General features: G+C 39.1%; 1 protein-coding gene across 2 annotated transcripts in view; it reads right to left on the reverse strand.

Moving 5' to 3' along the window:
* Positions 1–362: 362 nt before the first annotated feature.
* tinagl1 (tubulointerstitial nephritis antigen-like 1) overlaps positions 363–27004 on the reverse strand; it is a 30097-nt gene continuing 3455 nt past the window's right edge. Inside the window, exons 1-12 of one of the 2 annotated variants that reach the window (XM_077506589.1) lie at positions 21111–21239; positions 17439–17746; positions 14215–14281; positions 13178–13270; positions 12940–13054; positions 11772–11898; positions 11542–11692; positions 9995–10184; positions 9681–9726; positions 6709–6832; positions 3215–3260; positions 363–3138 (exon numbers count right to left, since the gene is read on the reverse strand). In XM_077506589.1, the coding sequence (XP_077362715.1) occupies positions 2965–3138; positions 3215–3260; positions 6709–6832; positions 9681–9726; positions 9995–10184; positions 11542–11692; positions 11772–11898; positions 12940–13054; positions 13178–13270; positions 14215–14281; positions 17439–17739 (1434 nt within the window). In that variant the 5' untranslated portion in view covers positions 17740–17746; positions 21111–21239 and the 3' untranslated portion in view covers positions 363–2964. Of the gene's footprint in view, positions 3139–3214; positions 3261–6708; positions 6833–9680; positions 9727–9994; positions 10185–11541; positions 11693–11771; positions 11899–12939; positions 13055–13177; positions 13271–14214; positions 14282–17438; positions 17747–21110; positions 21240–27004 lie in introns of those variants that run through there. The other variant, XM_077506590.1, reaches the window with a different exon arrangement.

Below are 27004 nucleotides of genomic sequence, written 5' to 3' on the forward strand. Positions count from 1 at the left end.
TTTTATCCAGCAGGAGAAAGCGGGCTGCAGGGAAACTGCGAAGAGGCAAAGCGGAGACTGTAGGGCCAACATCAGCATTTTCTTATTTTTCTTATTTCTAGTGAGGAATCCTCAAATGTGAATAATATAACACATTTTATCCAAGAAGAGATTGTGGGCAAAGGAAAAGGTTGCAAAGCAGCAAGGTGGAGACTGTGGGGCAAACATTAGCAATTTTGTCATTTCTAGAGACGTATCCTCAGACGTTGAATCAAATTTTATGAGAGAGAAAATTGCACAATGGAGCAAATTGGACACTGCGGAGCTAGCTAGTGTTGCCATTGTTTTTTCCTCCCAACAAAAACATTGCAACGGAGACCAGGTTGATGGAAAGACTTTTATTGTGCGGCACGAGTGGACACTCGATTCTACATGAAGTGCTCACCGTACGGCCGATAGCGTAACATTGCACCGATACGAGAGGAATAACGCACAGTGTAGCATAATTTATTTATCATAAATAAATGTCGACACACGCACTCACACGCACGCACACACACACACACAACATTGTGGAGTGGATGTTAGCATTCTTTAGTTGAGGGGTGAGACAAGCACGTCGCGAGAAGTGGCGCATAATTGAAGGCCAGCGGTAATAACTGCAAACCTCACTTTCAAGTGAGCGCTGGAAATCCCAGCTTGGGGGAGGTGGACCGCCTCGAAAACCCCCCAGACCCCCACCCACCACTCCCCTCCTCTACAACGTAAAGATGCTTGAAAATTAAGAAGAATTAAAATGGCTTGAAAAGTGTTTGCTTATGAGTGGGCTCACTATTTGTCATGCCAAATACTTGCTTTAAGAATTTGAGCTATATGGCTGGGATCAGTATTTGGCAGGTAGAATAGGGGCTTCAGGAAGGGGAGTGCCACAAGATCTCACTATTTGGTCGGTGAGTTTATTATAGAACTACTTCTAAAAGTGGGATCCCTATTTGCCAAGTGAAATGACTACATAAGGAAGTAGTGAGCTCAATATTTGGCATGCGCAATGAAAATGGTTGCTTGAGGAATCTCAGCTATAAGTGGACCCACCATTTGGTTGGTGATCTTCTTAATAAAAATACTGATAATAGTGGGATCGGTATTTGACAAGTGAAATGATGATGTAAGCAAGTACAGTTACAAATGGGGCCCACTATTTGGCAGGCCAAGCAGTTGCTTCATGCTGTTTAAAGGAAGATAGCTACAAGTGGGCTCTCTATCTGACAGGTCATGTGATCGCTTCAGGAATTTGAGCTAAAATGGGATCACTATTTGTCAGGTAAATTAGTTACTTAATGTTGGTTAAAGAAGGAAGTGAGTTTGTCTATTACTGCCAGGGAAGTTGCATTTTTCTTTTAACGTTCTCTAAAAAGCACCCAAGACAATCAACATATAAAAATTAGCCACATGAGTGTTGAGTTTGTAATGATTGATCACGAAATACAAACCATCATATACAGTACACAGGTAGCAAAATAAAATCTTGCAATAACTCAGCAACACGAAGATAGGGGCATATTCTCGAAGAATGCGCTGCGTCCGGTAATAGCGCGAAATATTGCACCACAACTGCACCCCCCAGTTACCCACCTATTCACTCAGGATATTGCGCTAATGATATACCGGCGCAAACACGCCCACAAAACTGACAGCTTGGAGCAAATGTGCACCTGATTTACCACACATGGAAACGGATTTGCCGCAAGAACATGGTTGTTATATTAACAGTTGCGAGAAAGATGACATTAACAGAAAGCGAGTTTGGACCGAGAGGAAGCGTTTAGAGCGCCATTATTAAGCAGAGAGGACGACAACGACGTCGTTCATTCATAAAGTACAAATTATTGGTGCGATCGTTTTTTAAACATATATTCTCAGAAGTTGGCGTGGGCGTACAGTATGCATCTGGCACGTAAAAATGATCGGAAAATGCCTCCCCGCCATTGCCGATCATCCCGGGTTACGTTATGTGTCCTAAACTAACACAGAAATATTTCCCCCTCTCTCTCTTTTTTTTTCTCTCTCTCTCTCTCTCTCCTCTCTGCGTGATCTGCCGTGGACGTTGTGCTGCAAATGGCACGCAATGCTGCCATGATCGAGGTTGCAGCAGTTAATACGTGCTTTCCAAAAACGTTATTTGCGTCACGCAAACGAGGTGTGGCTATTTGCGTTAGTGAATTAGACGCTGCATATCAATGAGTCTCATTTGCATTTTGGGCATATTTTGCGTCAAATGTATGCAAATGACCTCATTTACATACGCGCAAATAACACCGGCGCACCGTGACGCAATCTGTTCGGCAGAGCGCTTAGTGACGGATTTCCCCATCTGCGCGTTTAGTGAATTAGGCGCTCGCAGTTTGCTCCATTTTTGCCGGTTAGCGCGGTGCAAAGGCGACGCAAACCTTTAGTGAATAGGCCCCATAGTGCGTTAAGACTACTTTGCACAAATATATTATCATAACAATAATCACGTCTTGAATCAAAGCTTTCTCTTGAAGGCATTTTGGCCCCACGCAAATTTGTGTGTTGATTCTGAAGGGAGAGAGGTCAGAGGGCAAACTTGTGAAATTCCACCGCCTGCAGCTTTGTCCGAAAAGTAACATGGGGATCGTATTCCAGGTGAAGGTTGCTAGCGTGTCTCTGCTGCTTGTTTTTTGGGGATTTGTGCCTCTCAGATTTCCTCTTTTCCCAAAACTGATCCAAAAGTGTTTCTCTTTCATCATCTCCCTTCCCACACGTGTTTCTTTTTGATGTGAAGGATGAAGGAATTCCGGAATACGTGGCAGTGTCTGCAACAGTACCTGAGGGGCCTGCATGGGCGTGCGCTTCTTCAGACGTCCGCCCAGGCAACGAAAAACGAGCTTAGATGTGGTTGACCACCTGCTGGCGGGCGTGGGTGACTGCGAGGGTGGGGTGCATCGGGTGAGGTTCTGAGTGGCTCTAAACGTGGCGGCGGCGGTGGTGGTGGTGGTGGGGATGGTGGTGCATATCCTCCATGGTGACCCGGCCCCACACGCCGATCACGAAGGTCTCGATCTCGCACTCATTGTTGCCGCGGGCGATGCGGAAGTAACCGTTCTCGCCCCAGTTCTTGCCCCAGGAGTTGGCGGCAATCTTTAAGGGGGAAAAGATCACGCGTTGAATGCAATGTCATGTGGTTGAAGATGACAGGAAGTGGTCTTTGTCTTACCCAGTACTTTTTGGGAGTGCCATCATGGTCCCACTGTTCGCCCCACCTGAAGAAAGTGGAGAAGACGGTTATTGTCTTGGGAAAAACAATAATCTAACTTTATGTCAGTATCCTTAGTCAGATCAGCCCCAAAATGGCTGCTTCAAACCAAAATGGCCGACTTTTTCATGCCTACCCAATTTCATGTTAATCGACTTAATGCAACTATATAAAATTCATACATAGAATGGAAAATGGCCGTTTTCAACCATAATGGCGGATTTCCTCCATCTTCCCAGGATTCCTTCTAAAGACTTTTTTTTTTGGGTGGGTATACTCATGATTACCACAAGTAGCAGTGCTATGTTGCTAATGCTAACTAATTTGGTAGCGATTCGACACAATCTGTCGAACAAGCTCGGCTTCAAAATTCGAATTAAAGCTAAAATGGCAGCTTTCAACCAAAATGGCCGACTTCCTGTTCAATTATAGGTAGGGGTCTTTGAGACTTTTTCATGTGTCCTGTCATGTTAGACATGCCGACCCAATTTCAGGTCAATCGACGAAATGCAACTACATCGAATACAAACATTGAATGGAAAATGGCCAATTTCAACCAAAATGGCAGATTTCCTCGATCCTTCCAGGGTCCCTTCGAAATATATAGATATTTTTTTGTGGGTCTATTCACGATTACCACAAGTAGCAATGCCATGTTGCTAACTTATTTGGTAGCGATTCGACAATCTTTAGAACAAACTCAGTTTCAAAATTCAAATTGACAATAAAATGGCCGCCGAATCACAAAATTTCCTGCTGCTAACTCATTTTGTAGCTACTGGACATAATCTCCAGCACAAATTCTCCTTGGAAGGACCAATGCCCGAATCGACCCTAAAATGGACGCTTTCTAACAAAATGGCAGAGTTCCTGTATCTTCTTGTTTGGAGACTTTTATGGTTCTGCTCATGCTTACCAAATTATATGTTCACTTTTTTTGGTAGCTATTGGATGAGTGTACAGTTAGTCATCAAAAGGTTTATGGAAACGGCCAAATTGACCCTTAAATGGTCGCTTAGAACCAAAATGGGAGCTTTCCGGTCTCTTTTCAGGTATGCTATTTTTTTAGTAGGTTGATTACTAATTCCTACCGAATTTCATGTTACTTGCTAATTTGTTAGCTATTGGGCAAAACTTTGAGGACAATGTGGCTTTGGCAAGACCGACCAATGAAAACTGCCAATGAAGCGATACAAAATGTCAGACTTCCTGTGTCCTTTTTCACGGCTTTTTAAGACTTTTATTTCTTTTTTGGTAGGTCCACTCATGGTGGACTTGTCGATACAGTAAGAAGGCTGGACTGAAACAGAAAGCCAAGTTACAGAGAGAAAGCAATGAGGGATGCCAATGAGTTGCTGGAATTTAAAAAATCCCAGCATTACTCAGCTCAACAGGAAGTGCAGGTGAACAACATCCTGCAAAAAACGAGTATTTATAGCCAACTTTCCAACAACAACCTGAACTTCAAAAAAACACAGAATAGTAGTTTTCCCTCTCGTGATTTAGAACAGGAAGTAGAGGACAGGTTACGAGGAAGTTGATGCCGCCTTGATCCTAAAATAAAATGTAAAATTAAAAAAAACAAAAAACAAAAACCTCTTCCTCAGCGCTCTGTCTTCTTTGCCAATGTTTGTGTACTCGTGACCACTTGGCACGGTTCCATCAGAATTCCCATCGTGACTCGCTCATTGCCAACTTGTACAAAACACTCGCCCTCCCTTGAGCCAATTCCCATCCTGTTTTTTTGCGATCCGGAACGTTCCGCTTCCCCCCTGGGAGACTCCTGGTAGCCAACGCCGTTTTTATCTTAAATGGGGAGGGAAAGCAATTCTGGGAAACGGACAGATTCGGATATCGTCGCCTGTCAGTCAGGACTTGTTACGCTGATGACGTTCCATCCGAGGAACTGCACAAACAACTCCAGCCGGGAGATTGTGGATTTGGGACGTGCCAGAAGTGGACAGGGTTACCAAAAAGAATATATAACGGGATATCAGGTCTATGTTGCAAAACTACGGAAAAGGATTAGGGCCAAGTGAAGAGAGGAAAACAAAAAAAGTTTGGCAGGATTCTCACGTTCTCAGAATTCTCACTTTAAAGTCAAAAGTTCTTAACTTTAAATTCTGAGATTAATGAATTCTGACTTGAAAGCCAGAATTCTGAGAGCCAGAATTCTGAAGGTTAAAGAATTCTCACTTTAAAGTCAAATAAATTTACTTTAAATTCTGAGATGAAAGAATTCTCACTTTAAAATCAGAATTCTTTAATCTCAGAATTTAAAGTTAAGTACATTTGACTGTGAGAATTCTTTGAGCTCAGGATTCTGTGAACAAAGTGCGAATTCTAACTTTAAAGTGCTTTAATCTCACAATTCTGATTTTAGAGTGAGAATTCTCAGATTTAAAAATTCTCACTTTAAAGTTAGAATTCGCATTTTAGTCTCAGAATTGTGACGTTTAAAACGAGAATTCTGACATTAGTTCTCAGAATTCTCACTTTAAAGTCAGAATTCTGAGAATTAAGTGAGAATCCTGCCACACTGGCAATAAAATCTCACAAACTTAAATTCATTTTTTTTCGAGCGTGTACAAAACCAGACAGAATGGTACCACCGCTGAGGTGCAATCTGACCTCCAATCAGATCGCTTCAGAAAACCCACCTTAGCCGCTATACGCCCCTCGGCCTACCCTTGACCTCTTGTGCGGGTGCACTGAACCCCCCCGTTCTTCTGTCCGGTGCGTTCGGGATCAGCACGGCAGACAATGCCCTTTTCCACCACAGTGGACCTCAATGCTCGTTCCGCAAACTTTCCCAGGCTGCCGGCTTAAAAGGACGCGCAGCGCTATCAAAACAACTCGGCACGCCCGCGGGCCCGGGTGGCTTCGGTGCCCCGAAACGACCCTTTGTGCTCTTTTGGTGCGTCCACGTCGTCGCGTCCAAGATCCAGCAGAATGGTCTTTCATCGTGTTTTTGGCGTCAAGGTGCGAATCGTGACACGGTTGAGTGAGACGGATGAGTGTCATATTTTACAAGGAAAAGTGGCATTTATGACATTTTACGAGTCGAATCCTCCCGCATACATTCCGTTAAAAAATGAAAAATAAAAAATAAAGAGCCTCAAAGCGGCAGATTGTCTGGAGATAGTCTCAAAGTTATCGGGTGTGTTTTGTCTCGAGCGGTGAAGAAAAAACAATAATAATAAAAAGGCATTCATTTCATGAGTGTCAGACGTCCGGCCGCCCAGTGATGACTGAGACGCGAGTCAGGTAGACCAGGTGTGTCAGACGTCTGCATATTTGCGGTCTGAGCACTGACAAGGGGGCCAGACAGGGGAGAAGGAGGACGGGGGGGGGGGGACGGAGTAGTGTCGAGGAAGCGAGGTGTGTCTTTATCCCTGATTCATGTTTCCAGCGTGTGGCGACAATATCCATTGAGCTGTTTTTTTTTCACGTACCCTGTGATCCTGACCGAGTGCGTGCCGTGCTTGCGGTAGTGCGGCGGCTTGGTGAAGCTGACGTCCGTGTGCTTGTAGATGCCGCTCTTGTACACAAAGAAGTCCTCGTGGACCTCCATGATGGCTGCCGGGACACACACAAAAAAAAAAAAAAATCATATTGATGAAGTCAAATATGGCTTATTTGTATTCCTGCAAAAACGACAATAATTTTTGTTGTGCGTGGGCGAATTGAACAACTACATTTATTTATTTATTTTTTTTAATCATTTTGCTCATCGGGCCAAAACCTCATAACTCACAATTTGGCAAATTTGGTATTTATTAAAAAAAAAAATCTATACTTTTACCGAGTCCACAACAAGGTTGTTTTTTGTTAACTAAAACTCACGGAAAAACTACAACTGAAATTCAAAAAACAATTTAGCTAACAAAATAAAATAAAAATGAAAATGCTTTTTAGAAAATGAATACTAACTGAAACTGCATTTTATGTTTACAAAACTAACTAACTGTAATTATAGAAAAAATGTGCTTTGTTTTAGTCTTTGGAAATTAATGTAATAAATGAGCCTTTGGGGATGATTTTAAATGTGATTTTAAGTACATTTATTTTTTATATTAACCAGAATAAGGACGTTTAAAAGTGTGTCACACAGAAGCGACCCCATCGAGCAGCAGCCAATAGATAACCAACTTAAGATGATGTCACTCCCGTGGTGTTTTTTTAAATATTGCGCACAAATAATACACATTTAAAAAAAAAAAAAAAAAAAAAAAAAACACTTAAAACTAATACTGAAACTAACTAAAACTATCTCAGCCTAAATACAACGCTAGGGAAAAAAATGCATTACTTTTTTTTTATTTTACCAATGTTGTTTAGTAAATATTGTGTACAAGTAATACACATTTAAAAAAAAAATAATACTGAAACTAACTCAAACTAATATTAAAAACTACAACGAATTAAAAAATTTAAAAACTACAACTAATAAAAAACTAACAGAACCACCATGAAAACTAATTAAAACTAAGTAAAAAAAAAAAAAAACTCAAAATAACTAATATACAAAATAAAAAAAATAAAAATAAAAACTAATTCAAATGAAAAATTCCTAACCCTAACAGAACCCTCTTGAAAACTAATTAAAATGAACTAAATTTAAAAAACAAAACTCAAAATGAAACAAAAACTAACGAAAATGAAAATTCCAAAACCATAATAACCCTATATTGTATGTTGAACGCCTATTCTAATGCAACTTCCATATAATCAGAAATTCTGCTCCAGAATTTTCCAAACAAACACCTTGAGGAAAACACAGTTTGTATTTAAGCAGGTGTTTTCCTGATTGCACCAGTCACAAATGACAATTCTCCCACGAGTCCCATCATTCCACAGCGCACGTTGCACACCTATTATACGAGTGACTTTCATATTCCGCCAAAACCAATAATTTCCCCATAAATTCCCTCCGTTGGGAAACATTCGAATCAAGACAAAGTTACACGAGACAATAGGTCATTAGACGCGCGCGCGCACACAGCGCACATGTCTTTGTTGAAGCAATCCAAAGGAAACTTGTCATGAAGCCAACATGTCTTCCTGGCGTGAACAATCAGACAAAAGGTGAAACGCGCGCGCGCACACACATATGCACGCACACACATGTGCCTCGCCTATTCAAGGGGAACTTGACAGCGGTCCAGATGGGCAGCAGACTGTGAGGCGGGCACAGTGACGGAAGCTGACCGGGGGTCAAAAGCCGGACAACAAAAACGCTCCAGCGGCGGGTCAGACACGATGACATCATGTGTGCACATTTCGATTCATTTGGGTCTTTTTTTTTTTTTTTTTTTTTTTTTAAGCCATATGTTGCATATATATAATTGTTTTTTTATTATTTATTTATTTGTTAATTGATATTTTATATAGTATTTATATATTATTTAGATGTATTTATATCAATTTAATTAAAAAACTTAATTTATTTACTTATATTTCATATAATATTTATATATTTTCATTTAGATTTATTTATTTTATTTATTATTTTATTTCTTCTTCTTATTATTATTATTTTTATTTATATATATATATATATATATATATATACATATATATATATTTTTTTTTTAAATTATTATTGCATATATATATATATATATATGTGCCTCATAATTTTTTAGGTCGTGAATACATTAAGGAAATGTGAATTGAATATAAACTAAGTCAGGCTCTGAGGTTTGGTAGTAGGGATTTAACAAAATCCAAACATCATGATACGATAATTATGATATTGTGGTGATGCTGACGATACAAAAAAAAAAAAAAGGGTCACAATATTCTAAAAAAAGAGCTCAACATAATATTGTGCTTTTGTACATAACAACAATGCATATAAACAACCTACAATATCTAATAACTTAATATTGAGGCACCTTCATCTGACCATTAGCGTGGATTTGAAACATGAAAGGGCCAAAACATGCCTTGTGAAAATTATACTGCGGTTAAAACTCAAGTGGAAATCACTGCTGCTTTTAATATCATGACATGACGACGACGAGATTTTGTGGCAATTTTAATATCGCGATATCACAATATTGCCAAGCATACATGGTGAAGCAGCATTAGCCGTTATGCCGCCGACAGAAGTAAAGTCAGCCCCAAGTGTAAACTTTTTTATTATTATTATAGTTACGATAAATACAATAAATTTATTCAAACCGTTCTGATTTAGCTGAGCTAGCATTAGCGGTTTTGCTTACTCCGGTCAGATGACCTTCAAGGGAAAAGTCGTCACATGACATGCAGTTGGAGGAGGCTTGCATTTGCATTGAATTTTTATAGCTTTCAATAATAGTCAATAATCGTTTTACCCTTAAGCCTAATACTTCATGAATAGCGAGATTTTTGAAACATCTTATGGACACAAAGTGAAATAAATGAAAATGCACAGCCTTACCTTGCACGGGGCCATTATCCATAATCTCCTTCATAATCTCCTTTTCCTACAAGAGACGACATCAACGGAGAGATCGTTACATCCCTCCAGTGCGCTACAAGTCGAAAAACAAGATTGATCTTTGCCCCCCTCCCCCCCAGGGTCCTTAATGCTTGACTTATTGACTTCACAAGCGGGCTCGGATGGCTGAAGGAGGCATCAGCTGTCGTTTTAGCATCGCTGACGTAAGGTGATGCTTTTGCCCAAATAAGGGAAGCCGACAGGGCCTACTTTTCCCCCCGCATGATTGGACGGATGACGGATCTGACGCTTACGTCGGACGAGAGCCTGTAGGGCGGCGTGGACTGGTAGATGTCGTTGTGCTGGTAGTGGTGCGCGTTGGGGCAGCGCTGCGTGGCCTGGCGCTTCCCGCGGCCCACCGAGCGGCTCCGCATCATGCAGCGGGCCACCTCGGCCGCCGTGTGCTGCGGGGGGGAGTACGGGTAGCAGTCTTCCGTCACCACTCTGAAAAAAAAAACAAAAAAACAAAAACAAAATGGGTGTCAGAGTACGACATTTCAGCGAATTTGACCTGTTAGCTTAGCTTGCTACGCTACGTTAGCATGTTGGCGAACTAGCAAAGAAAAAAATTAGCATTAGTTATGCGGATGTGACGAGAAAATTGCTTAACTTGGAGCAAACAAAAGTATGACTGTCAATTTTTAAAGGATTGAAATGCCTAGCATAATATTTGCATTAGCAGGTTAACAAGCTAACACAAGCACACTGTTACTTTATAGATTAAGTGAGTACATTGCTCTCCTTGGCGCTAACAGTGATTGATGATTAATTTTGGAGGTGTTCAGTTGACGTTTCAGACCGTCACATGGCTTTTAGGTCTCCTATTAGCCACAAAAATGTAGTATTTTGTAAAAAAAAAAAAAAAGCTAACAAATCATAGGCTACCACACGACAGTTCTATAGAGTTTTTAATTAAGCGCACCAATAAAATATGAATATCACTTATATGAGCAAACACTTCCAAGACTCATTTGATTAATTTATTTTTTATGGAACGCTAAACAACATAGCTAGCCTTGTTAACCTGTTTTTGATTACTAAGTAGCGCTGTCAAACGATTACATTTTTTAATCAGATTAATCACATCGTTAAAATTTTGATTAATCACGATTAATCGCTTAATTTAAAAAGGTTTTTTTTAATCAACATTTTTTGCCCGCCAAATTTAAAGAGCACCTGTTATGGGTTTTTTTCTTTCGGTATTTAATGTTATGAGGATGTTTTCAAAAAAATTTTTAGCTACTGCACATGCTCATCCTTCTCTTTTTTTATAATCAGTTAATTACTTGCACAATTTAAATGGGGGGGGGGGGATGACCCCCCCGATAGTTTGACATGAACAAATATTCTGAATGTCATAACGCAAACATTTATTAAATGCTTAACTTTAATGCACATAGTTATGTTTATTGCTCAAACCTGTGCTACCTTTAACGTAACAATGGGCTATCAAGTGTGGTGAAAAATAATAGCGTGATTAATCTCCGTTAATACATGATTAATGTGATCATTTTTTGTGATTAATTAGTTAATGATTTAACTTTGACAGTTAAGTTAACATTAGTATACTCTTACATTACCAGAAAAGGGTACGCAGAGCAGACTAGCTTGATCTCAAATTAGCGTTATTGGGTTAGCTTCACTTATAAATGTTTGTCTACTATTGCAAAAGTCACGGAAAAACTTCAAAAAGAGAGTATCTTTGACCTTAACATCAAAACAAAACAGAAAAGCGTCTGATTTGAGTTCTGTGCCGTGATTGGCCAGCTTGCAACCTGAGGGGGCGTGGCCCCGTGCTTACCCCCTGCGGCGGAGATACCACCAGGCTCCGTCAACGCGGCCCCCGGCGCAGCCGCCCTGGTTCCTGGTGTCGCAGGAAATGAGGTTCTGCGGTGACAGCTGAGGAGTCATGTGACCCATGGACTGGATGGAGATTCGGTCTGACGCCACGGCTGAAGGGAAAAAAAAATCGTCAGAAGGTCTTTTCAGGCCTCTGACTCCTTTCTGAGGAAAGCCAATCAAACAGCCTACCCGCTGTTGAGAAGGCCCAGGAGGCGGCACAGTTGCCCTGGTCCAGAGGTTCGTGGATCTTGCCGGGCCACTTGTCAGCCGAGTTGAAACTGGTGGGCAAGGCGTCGCCTTCGGAATCCATGTTCATCTAAGGCAACGGCTAACGTTAGCCAGCACAGGAATTGGGTCTTTCCAAAAGGTTTTTGATTGCGACATAGGAAGGGTTATTATAGTTTTGGAATTTTTCATTTTAGTTTGTTTTTATTTTATTTTTTGTTTTGTTTTGTTTTTCATTATTTATTTTGAGTTTTGTTTTTTAAAATTTAATTTTTTTTTAATGAGTTTTCAGGGGTTTTTTATTATTAGTTTTAGTTTAACTCATTCACTGCCATTGACGGAAAAAGACGTCAAATTATGCATTTTTGGGCTGGCAGTGAATGTGTTAATAAATGCTTAGTTTTAATTTAGTTTCAGTAGTAGTTTTTTTTCCAATGTGTATTACTTTTACACAATATTAAATAATAATAATAATAATAATAAAAATAAAAAAAAAACAGCATGGGAGCGACGTCATCTGAAGGTGCTTTTCTATTGGCTTCTGCGAGATGACGCTTCTGTGTGAGACACTTTCAAACATCCTTATTCCGGTTAATATCAAAATTAATCCACTTAAAATCACATTTAATATCAACCCCAAAGGCTCATGCATTAAATTAATTACCAAAGACAAAAACAAAGGACAGTTTTGCTCTAATTATAATTTTAATTCGCTTTGTAAACCTAAAATGTAGTTTCAGTTAATTTTTATTTTTTTTAAAAAAGCATTTTCGTTTTTATTTTATTTCATTAACAAAATAGTTGTTTGAATTTTAGTTTTCTCGTTAGTTTTCGTGAACTAAAATAACCTCGGACACAGGTGCAGGTAGCGACACGCCGGCAATGATAAAAGCGTTAGCAGGAGGCGCCATGATGATTTGCGAGCGGAAGAAGCCGCAATGGAATGCCGGCGCAAGGGTACAAGGAAAGCAATTAAAAGTAGCCGCACATCCCCTCCATGTTTTGCTTGGGGTCTTATGTAATGGAGCAGGTCGGAGTGCACACAATGGGCGGAGCCTCTGGCTGCAGCCGCATACCGACCTGCTCTCTCTTTTTATCGAAACGAAGGAACACGTTGCAGATTCCCGTTTACCTGGATCTCGTTCATGTTCATGATGCTTTTGGAGGGTCTCTGCGTGCCCAGCCGGTAGCGGATGCCCTCGTCCAGCGTCATGCCGTACAACTGGCTGTAGTTGGCGGCCCTCCACCTGGTTTCAACCACTTGATTAGGACACACCGTATACGACACCAAAGATTTCATTCGGGCTCAAATGAGATCAACCATTCCCCACAGTTGGGCGGGCTAGACTTTGCTTGTGTGTCCGTCTTACCCATAATTCCCTCTGTTGACGGCCTGGATCATGTTGCTGTCCATCAGACAGGCGTTCTGCTCGCACTCCCAGCGTCCTGTGGTGCCGCACGTGCTGCAAAAGCAAATAAACAAAAAAAGAATGCGCATTTCAATGCTAAAAGCTGGATTTTTGCTTTGTTGCTAGGCAGAGTTCACAAGGCTTAAATCGATGGAAAACTTGGCATATACCGATCAAGCTTGTCTGAATAGAAATACATGTTTGTTTGTTTTCTTTTTGTTTTGTTTGTTTTAAAAAAAAAAGCTTTTTGTAGTGATTTTAACTTTGTCCTCAATCTTTTTTGGACTACGTGTGAAGCGTCTTTGAGTACCTTGAAAAGCGCTATAAAAAAAGTAAATAATAATAATAATTATTATTATTATTATTATTATTATTATTATTATTATTAAACATGTTTTAATAATTCAATTCAAATGTGCCGTTTTCCTGGATCTGCGCATTCTTGTTCCTGTTTTCTCATTTGTTGCTAGGCGGAGTTCACAGGGTAGCTTGTAACTGCACTAAATAAATGGGTGGGGGGGGGGGGGGGGGGATTTAATGAATCCAAATAAGCGCAGGAAGGTGCGGATAAGACCTTGCGTGGGCTCAACAACTGCTAACGAAGAGGGAGGAGCGGAAGTCCTGATTGAGGCGGGTGTGCGTTTGGGAAATGATCAGGAAAGCGAGTGGGAGTTGTCGATTCTTGGAGAGCGCCAACACGAACAAGGAGTCTTTGTTGTTCTAGAACATACGTGACGTTTTCTGTCTATTATTAGCAGCCGGCGTGTGCGCGTTTTGCTCGGCTGCTGTTATCCATCAACTTCTATTCTTACTTCTCTGGAGGTTTCCTATCCGAATTCCCCGACACGCCTTGATAAGCGTCAAAGTCGGAGCCCGATCGCGTTGACGGCACCGACTTCCGACAGCGGACAGCTGCGAGCTTTTCTGCAGATAACGTGACGCTGAAGTGGAAATAAATGAAGGCTACGTTTTTTTGTTTTGTTTTTTGTTCGACATACCACAAGTTGCAGTTGTCCTTGTACGTTTGTCCTGAGAGGAACTTGATCCCGTTTCTTTCACAGGAGCCTAAAAAAAATAAAATAAAAAAATACAATAAAAATTCACACGTGAAATCTGAAGAATGAGTCTGAAGTGTGTTTGTGTTGTGTTTTGAAGGTCGACAAAGAAGGTTAAGGAGCACGGAGCGCCGGTAATCCAGTGCAGGAATGTGCTGTTTGCTTCCCTCGCGCTTCCCAGTGAATATCTTGTCAGCCATTTTATCGTACTTCCTCTCACAAAGAACTGAACCGTTTTTTTGCTTGCGTCTGGCTAAAGCCGTCTCAAACTTAGAAAACTACACCACATCAAACCGCTCACAAAAAATTAAAGGTCTGCATTATAGGAGTCTATATGCTGGTCACAGTAAAGGAGACCATTTTTTTTTTATCCAAGAGGAGACTGAGGGCAGTCTGCAGCACTCTGAAGACTTTGGAGTATTACACTAAAACGTCAAAATATGCAGAACTTATTTTTTGTATTTGTTTTTTTTTGCCACTTCATCAAATAGTGGAGGAAAGGACTTTAATCTTGGAGGAGACTGTGAGCACCATCAGAGTGCTGCAGCAAAGTGGAGACTGTGGAGTATAGTCCTATATTGTGGAAATTGGAAACGGAGAGGAGAACAATTTAACAGAGGAGACTGTGGGAATTAAACTAGGAAAATGTTGCAGCAAAGTGGAGCAATTTTATATGAGAGGAGACTGTGGGCAGATAGAAAACACAGTACTGCAATAAGGCGGAGACTGTGGAGTATAATACTGCAGCTTCAAGGTAAGACAACATCAGCGTCTGTTTGTTTCAGTTACTTCAAGATATACTGTGGATGGAGATGCAGGGAAGGATTTTTATCCAGGAGGAGACTACGGGCAGCTAGACAAAAGAGCACTTTCGCAAAGTAGAGACGGTAGTGCATCGGAACACAACGACCAGAGCTTGAAGTTCTTTTGGAACAATTGTAAGGAGATTCATTTTATCCAAGAGGAGACTGTGGGCAGCAACAATGTAAAAAGAGATACTATGTAGCATAGTGCTACAGCAACCAGAGCCTCTAGCCATGGATCTTTAAATGCTTGGAATCATGGGACAGATACAATGTTATCCTAGGGGAGAATAAGGGCGGCAAGAAATCAGAGCGCTGCAGAAAAAGAGACTGTGGAGCTTAATACTGCAATGTCCACAGCTTCTAGCCGGACATCCTCAAAATTTTTGGAGAATGTGGGCAGGGAAAAAAAAAAAAAAAAAAATCGGAGCTCTGCAGCAAATTAGAGACTGTGGAGTAGCGCAAGTAACCCTTGAAAGCCTGCAGCAAAGTAATCCTCCTAATCTCCCATGGGAATGTTAGTGACATTCTTTTTGTGGGGAATGCCGATTGCTGAGTTTGAGCTGGGATGACGTCGGTTTATCGCCCCGCGTCCAAAAAAATTGCACTGGTGGAATTCTCGGAAAGAGCTGGCGGGCAATTACCGAGGTGCGCAGCTTTCCTCGTCAGGTGCGAGGGGACTTCGTTGCCGAGTTTGTGACTGACTGGGGAGGCCAGAATTCTACTGAGGTAAGTGAAGGCAGCCGCTGATGTCATTAGTTGCACGTTTGCAACACACCGGACACGGACTCATCGGGGATAAAAACTCCCGGAATCTTCCGGACACGAAAACCATCGACTATGATGGCATCAAAGCGGAAGGAGCCTTTCTTTACAACTCTTGTCCTGCAACGCCTGCCTGTCTGCACTGCCCCCGCCCCCACATCGTCAACATTCTTTGTCCCGACCTCCCACCTTCCCGCCGTGACTCCATAAGAAGTCTTCTGTTCTCAGGTGGACTTCTGCTGCTGCTCGGGGCACATTTTTACACGCCTCGACTTTAAGAAAGCTCCGAGGGAGCCCAACTTAGAAATAGAAAAAAGAAAGAAAGAAAAAAAAAAAGCAAACAGCAAAATAAAACAAAGCAAAAGAAAAGCAAATACACCAAATACAGATAAATACATAAATAGAAATGACCAAATACACATGGGCAAGAGAGTTCATAACAGCATTCATGATATTGCTGATGTAAATATTGAAAAGTGTCGCACTAAGTACAGAGCCCTGTGGGACACCTTTGAGGAGTGTTAACCCGCAACTTGAATGTGTGTTCCCACAGGAGAACGTTTTTTTTTTTTTTTTAAACCTTTTTAAAGACATATTTGTGTAAATTAATTTCAAGTAAAGAATATTTGTATGAATTAAGTTAAAATTAGATTAATACAATTCAAATAACATTAGAAATGTAAAAAAAAAAAAAAAAAATACCATATTCAAAGCATGAAAATATATTTACTCAAATTTAATTTGAATGTGGAAACATTTATTTAAGATAACACAGATCATAATTACATAATTAAAAAACATTTTTTATATAGTTTAGTATTGAATTTGCCTATTTCCACAGACTTTTTTTTTTTAGGGAAAATGCTTTTAATTTAGAGTAAAACTATTTGTAAAAATCCATGTAAAAAATAGTATAAATTAATTTAAAGCAAAGAATATTTTTAGGAATTTATTTAAAATAAAATGTATTCAAATCGAATATGTTAAAATGAAATATATATATTACATAAATAACATAGTAATTTAAAGCAGAAATTACGTATAAAATAGATAACGCAAGTAAAATAAAAGTTAACAGAGAGCTTCCCCCGTAAAATCGACCCCAAATTCTAATTTTAATATAATTTTTATAATTAACATAATTTTGTAATTTTTTTTTCTTCTTCAAAAGATGTCCAATAAATATTCAATATACCATACCCATGAATGGAGGGAAAAAAAGAAAAGGAAATATTTGGGAAAAATCATGGAAAAAAATAAAATAAAATAAATGAATGCATATAATTTTGAATCCTGACTTGCAAATACGTGTGGGATGATTGTAATATTTAAAATAAAAAAATAAATACATCAGAATTTAATTTGGCCATTTGCTGCATATTTCAAATAAAATTATATTAATGTAGTGTATGTATTAACAAGTTGAAAGTTTAAAAAGTAGAATTAAAGATGTTGACTACCTTGACATTTGCTATTTTTGTGTGGGATATTGTATCTTAAAAAATACTGTTTGCCTAATTCTATACCTGAATAACGATCTATCATACAGTCTTAACATTAAATTAAGATTAAAATCATCCCTCCCCTCCATATACATACCAATGAAAGGGGGCTCGACGCCCAGACAGTGTCCCCAGAAGTCGGGGCAGCAGTCGGACACGGTGCGGTTGCAGAAGAGGTCGCAGTAGCAGATGGTGTCCAAATAGGGCACGGTGCAAAGGTCGTCTCGTCCCGGGCAGCAGCCGCCTCGCCGCTGGCAGTACGAGCCCAGCGGGTCGCGGATGCCGCCCGTGTGGAGCGGGGCGGCCAGCTCCCTCTTGGACCTCCTCCAATGGCTCCTCTCCTCCGCGTTTCCCTCCGCCACCACTAGGAGCAGCGCGCCCAACAGGAGGAGCTTCATGATGATTCTGCGAGCAGGGGGGGCGGAAAAAAAATATAAAAAAAAATAGAATTAAATGAAGTTGCCAAGACAAACAGCAGCTAAATGCGACGCTCCGTTTCGCGGGAGGTGATGGAAAAGTTCTCCAAATGAAGAGTGATGCGTCATGCGGGGAGGTCATGGAGAAAGGCCGCTTCCCAGGGAGGGAAAAAAAAAGGAGGCATTGCTTGCATTTTTCCGCCTAGTAAATGTCCTTATTTAGCATCGTTTGTGTTAGCAAGTGTGTTAGGAAGTAAGTATTCCTTCCTTAACAAGTATTTGTGCATATAATAAAAACAGGCAGTCAATCATGTCTGGTCAGCTTAATGCTAACAAACAATTCAGACCGCCATCAGCGGGCTAACAAAAGTAGCATTTACTGGATGTCACCATCGCAATTGAACACCCCGCAAAGTGAAGCAGCTAACATCTTTATTTCATTTTGTATATTTAAAGGGATACTTGACTCATTGAGCCATTTCATTTTCAGCAGTAAAAAAAAAGTTTCGATTCTGCGATTGGCTGGCAACCAGTTCAGGGTGTACCCCGCCTACTGCCCGAAGCCAGCTGGGATAGGCTCCAGCACCCCCGCGACCCCCACAAGCGGTTAAGGAAATGGATGGATGGAAATAGTTCATATTTATCTAATTAATGTGCCAACTTCATTATTTTTCATGTACGATTAATACCTTTAAAAAGTCGTTTTTCTACTTGCTGTCGACTGATGATGACATCACCTGTGCTGAGGAAGTAGGCAACGGCCAATCATGGCTCACCTGATTTCTGGGTTTGGTCAGTAAACTGAGCCATGATTGGTCATTACCTACTTCCTCGGCACAGGTGATGTCATCATCAGTCGACAGCAAGTAGAAAAAGTTACTTTTTAAAGGTATAGTATAATATATAAAAATAATGGTTACCACATTAATTATAGACAAAATATTAACTTTTCACTGCTGGAAATTGTTCAATGAGTCAAGTATCTCTTTTTCAAAATGACAAAACATGAGAGAAGACACTCAGTTCATAGCTCGCGAAGAGAGAGGAGAGGAACGGACTGATTCAATTCACTACAGCACTCTGGAAAAAGATTTATAGGGTTAAAAAAAAAAAACTCTTGGAAAGGAAATGTTCTTATTTTAGATTTTTGTTTAGTAAAAAACTGGATGCACCAGTTTGGTGGTCCTTAACCAATGAAGTGCAAATGGCTACGGTCCATCAATTCTGCCTAGCAACACTCGGAAGTTCAAAAAGACTGAACTCGATAGTGGTTCTTTCACGTACCACTAGAGGGAGCCGATGTATCACTCGTCGCACAAGTGCACACTGAGCCAAGTGTCCATTTCCTGTGTACAGTTAGTTCCCACGTGGCCCCGCCCATCGCATTCTCCCCCCCCCCCCCCCCCCCGGAAAATTTGACATTGTATGGCGCCTTTGGCCTTCTGCTCACATAAAGATAAATAGCATCATTAATTATCCAATCAGATCATCGGAAAACAATGGGAGGCCCCACCCCTCGAATGAAGCGACGCTCCGGAAAGATCTTTGCTGCGCGGTTTTTCTGCATGACTGCATCTTTTGTTGTCGTTCGTACGCGCACACACACACACATACATACACACATACGGTATTATGGGATGGGAAGGGCCACTCTTTCTATACGCAAATGTTTTGTTGCTGCAGCAGCGGAGCAATAAAACACCCACCGAGGCGTTCAATTCACAATGCCATGATGGGAAAATAAAAACATTACAAACTCTTAGAGCGAATTGAATGAAAACCTGAAAGTAAAATAAAAAATAATGCAAATTAGCCTCATATGCTGACAAATTGAATGTAGCATGAAGTCATGTAGTGAAGGAGTCAATGTTATTATAATACACAGTATGAAGTATTTGTTCACGTAGTAAATTAAATGTTTGATTAACTTTTTTTTAATTTTTGTTTAACCGTTTACTTCTTAAGTCTAAAAAATAGTTTTTAATTTAAAGCAAGTCATGTGTTCACTCCATTTAATACTGCCGATGATGATTATTTCATCTGTGACTGATTAGATTTTACATTTTGATCGACAGAATGTCGCTGACTATTCTTGCTGCAATTAACTATTTTGGAATAACGCTTTGCTTATATTGGGTGTAATTCCACTATAGGCCACACTTAATGATGGTGCACATTTGAAAGAATGAAAACGAAGTATTTCAGCACAGTCTAGTTTTGGTTGAAAATGATTGGACATCACCCTGAGTAATCCTGCATTTTACGCCTACAGAAAACGGCAGCTGTACGTTCATACAGTACTTTTTTTTCTTTTTTTTTTTTCACTACATACAATCCTGCTGCTTACTCGTCTTTCTGCTGTTGACTAAGTACAATGTTCATGTAAGTATTTGGTGCAGGGCAATTAGCTTTTATAGCGCCTTTACATTCGTCGACGTGACCTCTGACCCCAACTCATGGACTTTGAGTCACACTATACGGCGCACATGACGACTCAGATGTTCTTATATATCATGTCGTTTTTTAAATAAATGGCACTTAACTACAAAACATTTTGGTGTGGAAGTGCAGGATATTTAGCGCAGGTGAGGTGTAGATTGGATTGTTGTCAGGTACAAAGAAATGTGACACACGTACACAGTGGACTCGGTAACCTCTTGGATGGCAAAAAAAAAAAAAAAAAAAACACCATCTCATAGTTGCTGCAAGACTTAAAACAAATAGATACAAATTGAAAGTAACTATTGTAATTACTGTCCACATTTTTAATCAACGCCGTTGAAGCACAGTGAAGGTCATCTGGCAAGTTTTTCCTTGCACCTGACAGCTGTGGTGAAGAATTCAGGAAAACAAGTTCAAAGGATGACTTTTAAAAATATGTATATTTTAAAAAATAAAAAAAAATTAAAAAAAAATAAAAAATAAAATAAAAAAAGAAGAAGAAGAACAAGAAATTATTTTCATGAATACAAATAAATTAGCAGAACTATTTCTGGTCAACTGCTCCCACACGGGTAAAGACAAAAATGTGTCAAATTAAATTTTAATGTTATGAAATACTGAAGATAATGAGAGGAAATATATTTTTTTAAGAATTTAATGGACTTTTTGAGTATTTTGACAGATAACATTCAATTAGAAGAAATCAGGTTTTGAACATGTTGTACATTCAGACAGCAAACATGAAATCGCTTTATCCCAAATCGAACACCTTTTGAAGCAACCTGAGCTTTTGTAACCATTGAAACTACCTCTAAACTCACACGATGATCACTAAACGGTCAATAAAAAGTTAATCAGTGCAACATGTAAAAAAAAAAAGACAAATATACATCATGCACTTGTCACGTTACCTTATTGCAGAAATCGGAATTCTTTTCTTTGTAAATCCGAAAGTAAAAGTATGAAGAATCTTCTGCTCTTTAATCTTTTTCTGTGTGCGTGTCTCTCAGAGGATGTTTGGAGCTGCACTTGAGTGTTCTCTATATACAGACAGGCAGGCAGGCAGGAGGGATAACCACACCCCCCGTGACCCCCCCCCCCCCCCCCCCCCCCCCCCGTCCTCCACTGTGGCCCTGCTTTGCCGCCTGCCTTAATCTTTCGCCCGCGGACGTGCACTCTCTCTTTTTCTCCGCTTCTCTTCACCGCCACAGCTTTGCTATCGCTTGTCCTTATCCGAGACTGCACGTGTGCGTTTGTTTTGAAATCACTCGGCTAGAAAACAGCAGCAGCAGCAGCATTACCTGTCTGCTCTCACTTGTAAGGTCAAATGGTAAACTCGAGAACTTGGAAGAGAGTGGTGTGGGAGAAACAGCACCGTCTGGTGGCCTAAACTTGCATTACGTCACCAGGAAACGTCTAGATTAGAAATGATTTATATAATCTATTTACATTAAACAAGATTTAATAAATGTCAACGTAATAAATACGTGTAAATGTACCACAATACGAACATTTTAAAGCGCATAACCCACTTTTTCGCTCTCTAATTCAAGGTAGCATTCCAAAAAGGGCCGAAGCTAGGCGGCTAATCGACAACCACTGTGCTAATGCTAAATTAGCTTGGATAACGTCACATAACATTCAACATGTTGTTACATTTCCTCTCATCTGATTGCTTTTTTTGTCTCTTTGGCCAGGCTGTCACCATGCAAACATTTCTATGGCCGACATTACATGTGTTTTGAAAAGCAGCTAGAAGGTTAGCATTAGTTAGCTCAGTCAGTTGTCAACCTATTCGCTGACTATAAGGGCTTCACTTTGAGTTAAATGACAAAACTGTGCCTAAAATGGCAACAAAAGCATTAAACTTGTAAAAAAAAATGGTCAGCAAAAAGGCAAAGTGAAGCCAGTCTCTGCGTCGACTAAGCTAGCTAACCTCATTAGCGCCTTGTTGTTATGACTGCGTTGCATTTGTTTCCCCCAGTTATTTATTTTTAGAGATAATACATATAGATTGTTCACCTGAGAGCAGACAAAAGGTGTGCCTGGTGATTTAAATAACTATATTCAACGCCACTAGCATAATCTTAGCATTTTAAGCTAACAACATAGGCTACAGATATTACACTTAGCTACTGTACATCAACTACATAACTTCATTCTCGAGTCTGGATTTTTTTTCTTAATGTGGTCATTTTGTAAACAGAGCCAAAAAATAAATCAATAATAACAACTGTACTTCAATGATTGTCCCAGAAAATACATAAAAAGGCCCATAAACAAGTAGTGTTAATTTCGTCAACAAAAACTGAACAAAAACAATTTCGTCAACACACATTTTTCACCCGACTAAAACTAGACTAGATTAGACTAAAACCCTTATTAATTAACAATAACTGGGACTAAATCAGTATGCATTTTCGTCGACTAATGAAGACGAGACGAAAATGTCCTTCACTTCAATAAAAAGGGGACTAAAATTTCTGGACATTTTAGTTTGTGAACAAAAAAAAAATGATTTGATTTTAATTTTATAAAATCTTGTCTCTGCTAATCTGTCACGTCTGTGACTCTGTCATGTGACACAAACACATGAGACAGAAAGGTGGTGGCATCACGGTGAAAGGTAAAAAAAAAAGAAAAGAAAAGTAAATTATAGTTATAAGATCATGAATCTAACGGCTATAATGGTCCAACAATAATGTTAATGCGACCGCTAACTAATGCTGGCTAACTTATTAGCTCATAGCATGGAGTGGTAGCAGCTGCTCTAATTGTGTGTCAAGTTGTTTTTCATTAAAAAGTTGAGAAAATTTGATGTGAAATAGTTTTACATCTGAAAAGGGGTACACAGGGGTAAAATGGTTGCCCTGACTAAAACGTTGTCAGTTTTTGTTGACTAAAACTAGATGAATAAAAATGTTTTCTTGGACTAAAATAAAGACTAAAACTGTGATAAAAACTAACAAGCGTGACTGAAATTGGACTAAAACTGAGACTATATTTAACTCATTCACTGCCAGTCCAGAAAAAAAAAAAATGAATCTTTGACGTCTAAAGCCGCCCATGGCAGTGAATGTGTTAAAAATGGCAGACTAAATTAGCACTATTAACAAGTTCATGCGTCAAACAACACTATAATTTAACCCACCCCCAACCTCCGTGATAATTATACCTGTTGTTTACCTTCCCGTTAGCCGCGTAACATTTCAACACGTGATTCTATACTGACAGTAATTGCACAAGCGTGTGATTGTGTGCCTCGGGTGAGAGATTCCGCCCCCCCCCACGTCCGTCCGTCCGTCCGTCTCCGATCAAACGAGGCGGCTGATGAACGTCTGACTCACGCTCCAATTGAGAGTGGAAGTGAATCACGGACGTTTTCGCAAGAAGTGTAGGCGAAGGAGTGTCGTAAGACGTTCCATACGCTGCGCTGACTCGCGTGAAAAAAAAAAGAAAGAAAAAAAATGAAATTAAACATCAGCATTTGCTGCTGATGGTCGTTTCTGAGAATTATGTTGACATATGACACATGGGTAGGAAATGCAGGCTAGTGTATAGACCAACATACAACATTGTTAGTCAAATAGCATCCTGGCCTATATTTTTTTATTTTAAATTACTGTCACATTAAAAATTAAATTAAAATAAAAATACGATGCAGGCAGCTACGCAATTATGCTAACGATTTTAGACATACTTAATTGTTACTGTTCTAAATTATTACGAACTGCTCGTGGAAACTTTATAGTGCAGGGAACTATATTTCGTATATTTTGTATATTTATTTTTTTATAACGTTTTCAGAAAATTACTGTCACCTTGATGACCGATACTCTTCATTTATTTTTTTATTACATGTTTTTATTGATATTGCGACAATAAATAATCAATGACTTCAGCAACTATGCACTGAAGTTTGAATGTAAAATTTGACAATATAAGAACATTGTGTTAAAGTACAGTACAGTTGTATCATTCAAATCATAAATTAACATGACACTGCATATGTTTATGTTGTTTTCCTGGTGATAATTAAAAATAGTCCAATTTTATAAAAAATATAAACTACAAATGCTAATTACATTGGCTGTATTTCTTTCTTTTTTTTTATTATATAAAAAAAATTATATATTATAATTTAATTTTAGGTAATTTTAGGTAATTTTTAAGTATGTAATTTTAGCTTCTTTTTAAAAAAACAAAACAAAACAAAACAAAACAATATTTTAATTTATTTCAATTGTTTCCAGTAAGGGTTTGAATGTAAAAATATGACAAAATGAGAACATTGTATTAAAGTACAGTACAGTTACATCATTTAAATCATAAATTAACATGACACTACATATGTTTGTTTGTTTTTTTCCTGGCGACAATTAAAAATAGTCTGATTGCATAAAATATAAACTACAAATGATATTTACATTGGCCGTATTTTTGTGTATTTACTTCAATTTTAAATGTATTAGAGGAAAAAAAATAGAATGTAAAAATGAAAAAAAATGTGCTAGCAAAATAAATGGACTTATTTAAAAAACATTTTTTTAACTCTATATTGTTTGTTAATTATTAAAATATTTAAAATAAAAATATTTCTATAAAAGGCCACATGCCAGGAGGGAAAAAATACAATGTAAAAATGAAAATAAAAAATAAAAATAAAAATCAATGTTTGTATAAAAAAAATCAATGTGCTACCAAAATAAAATGTACTTATTTAAATGTGTATTATTTTAGTCAGATACATTTGTTTTGTTTTTTTACTCTACATTATTTGTTAATTAACAGATAAAAAATAGGGTATTTTCATTTTAATAAGTATGTAATTTTAGCTTCTTTTTTTTCCACAATATTCTAATTTTCATTTATTTCAATTGTTCCCAGTAGGAGTTTGTGATGACATCATCAACACAGAAAAAAAAAAAAAACTAAACCGAAGGAGTATTTCCGAGGAGATTATTTTGACTAGTTTTGAAAATGGTCCAAAAATCAAAATGGCGCCTTGTCGAGCAGAAGTCATCTCCTGCTAACTACTAAATTGTTTTTGTGGTCCATCTCTAAGCATGTAAGAATGTAGCCCGAACGATGAGGCCCGAGCCGTCACTCTGCGTGGGCCACGCGATCACACGATTGCTGTGGAAACAATCCTCCCTTTTCATCAACTCTCCCATGATGCTTTGAGGGCGCGGGGGGCTCCCGTTTCCGAGGAACGGCGTTCCAAGGACATTGTGATAGCGAGCGCGATGACAACAACAGGCTTCCTCCGTGTTTATCGCTTCGAGGCGTACGTACGGAACAACAACCGCGCTGATGAGAAGCGCAGACGTCTGGGAAGGAATGCGCGTCGATTTCCTGCTCTTCGCTGGCGACCAATCAAAAACAACTGCACGTCAAAGAAGAACACGGTTCTCCAGAGGCGGGAATCAGTCACTTGCAAAGCGATACGAACATCACAGTATCATGATACCGTTATCGTAGATTGATGATTCAATATGTATCGATACTGTAAACGATACGTTAATATCACTATTTTCCCCGTTTTTATGAGCAGTGGAAATGACCCTCACTTGTGATACAAATGCTAGCCCCACAGTATCGTGATACTGTTGATACCAAACAGTTGTGATATTAAGGGTGCTGATATTTGCACGATGGTATTCTGATAGCTTGAATGCATCTCGGACAATACATTTGAAAAATCAATATTTCATTCTACACCAACTATGATATAATATTAGTGATACAGTATCGTGATACGGTTAGTGCAGATTGATGATAGGGTGTGATTAGTGTATTGATACTCCATATAAAACGATAAATGGCAGTATCATTATTTGTCACATCTGTACGAGGAGCATTAGAAATTATGTTTAGTTGCAACATAATGCTAGCATAACAGTATTGTGATACTGTCGATACCAAACAGTGTGAAATTAACATTGCTGATGGGGTCCTCCGGTGGTATCCTGATAGCTTGAACACATCTCGGGCAATACATTTGGAATACCAATATTTCATTCTACACTAACTATGATATCATAATAGTGATACAGTATCGTGACAAGTATCATGCAGATTGATGATAGTGTGATTTTTGTATTGATACTGCATATAACACGATACATGGCAGTATCATTATTTATCCCATCTGTACGAGCAGTATGTTTAGTTGCAAAATAATGCTTGCACCACAGTATCGTGATACTGTCGATACCAAACAGTGTGTTATTAACGTTGCTGATATTAGCACGATGCTATCCTGATAGCTTTAACACATCTAGGACAATACGTTTGGAATAGCAATATTTCATTCTAGACTATGATATATTAGTGCTGCAGTATCGTGATACAGTTATTGCAGGTTGATGATACAATGTGTGATTTTTGTATCAACACTGCATATAAAACGATACGTGGCAGTATCATTATTTGTCCCATCTATTATCTATTTTGCCACCACCTGTATCAGTAAAGGGAATCACGGGCACACATGATATGATATTGATAGTATCATGATACTATTAGTACAGGCCGAATAAGCGATACGGTTTGTATATCGACACTGTATCTTTAAAGAAAACGATATGATACAAGGCAACTAATCAGAGTAACTCCTAATATTAGCACCACAGGATCATGATATTGTATTGATACTATTTTTATTTTTTTTTTAAGTTGTCCCGCCCCTTGCTATTCTCTCCATAATCTTGCATTCTTCTCACATTTCTCGTCGAGAAAACAATCGCTTATCTCCGAGACAAAACACCTTTTTGCCGCCCTCTGCCCTTATTTTCACGTTTGC

This window comes from Festucalex cinctus, chromosome 19 (genome assembly GCF_051991245.1).
Source record: "Festucalex cinctus isolate MCC-2025b chromosome 19, RoL_Fcin_1.0, whole genome shotgun sequence".
NCBI lineage: Eukaryota > Metazoa > Chordata > Actinopteri > Syngnathiformes > Syngnathidae > Festucalex > Festucalex cinctus.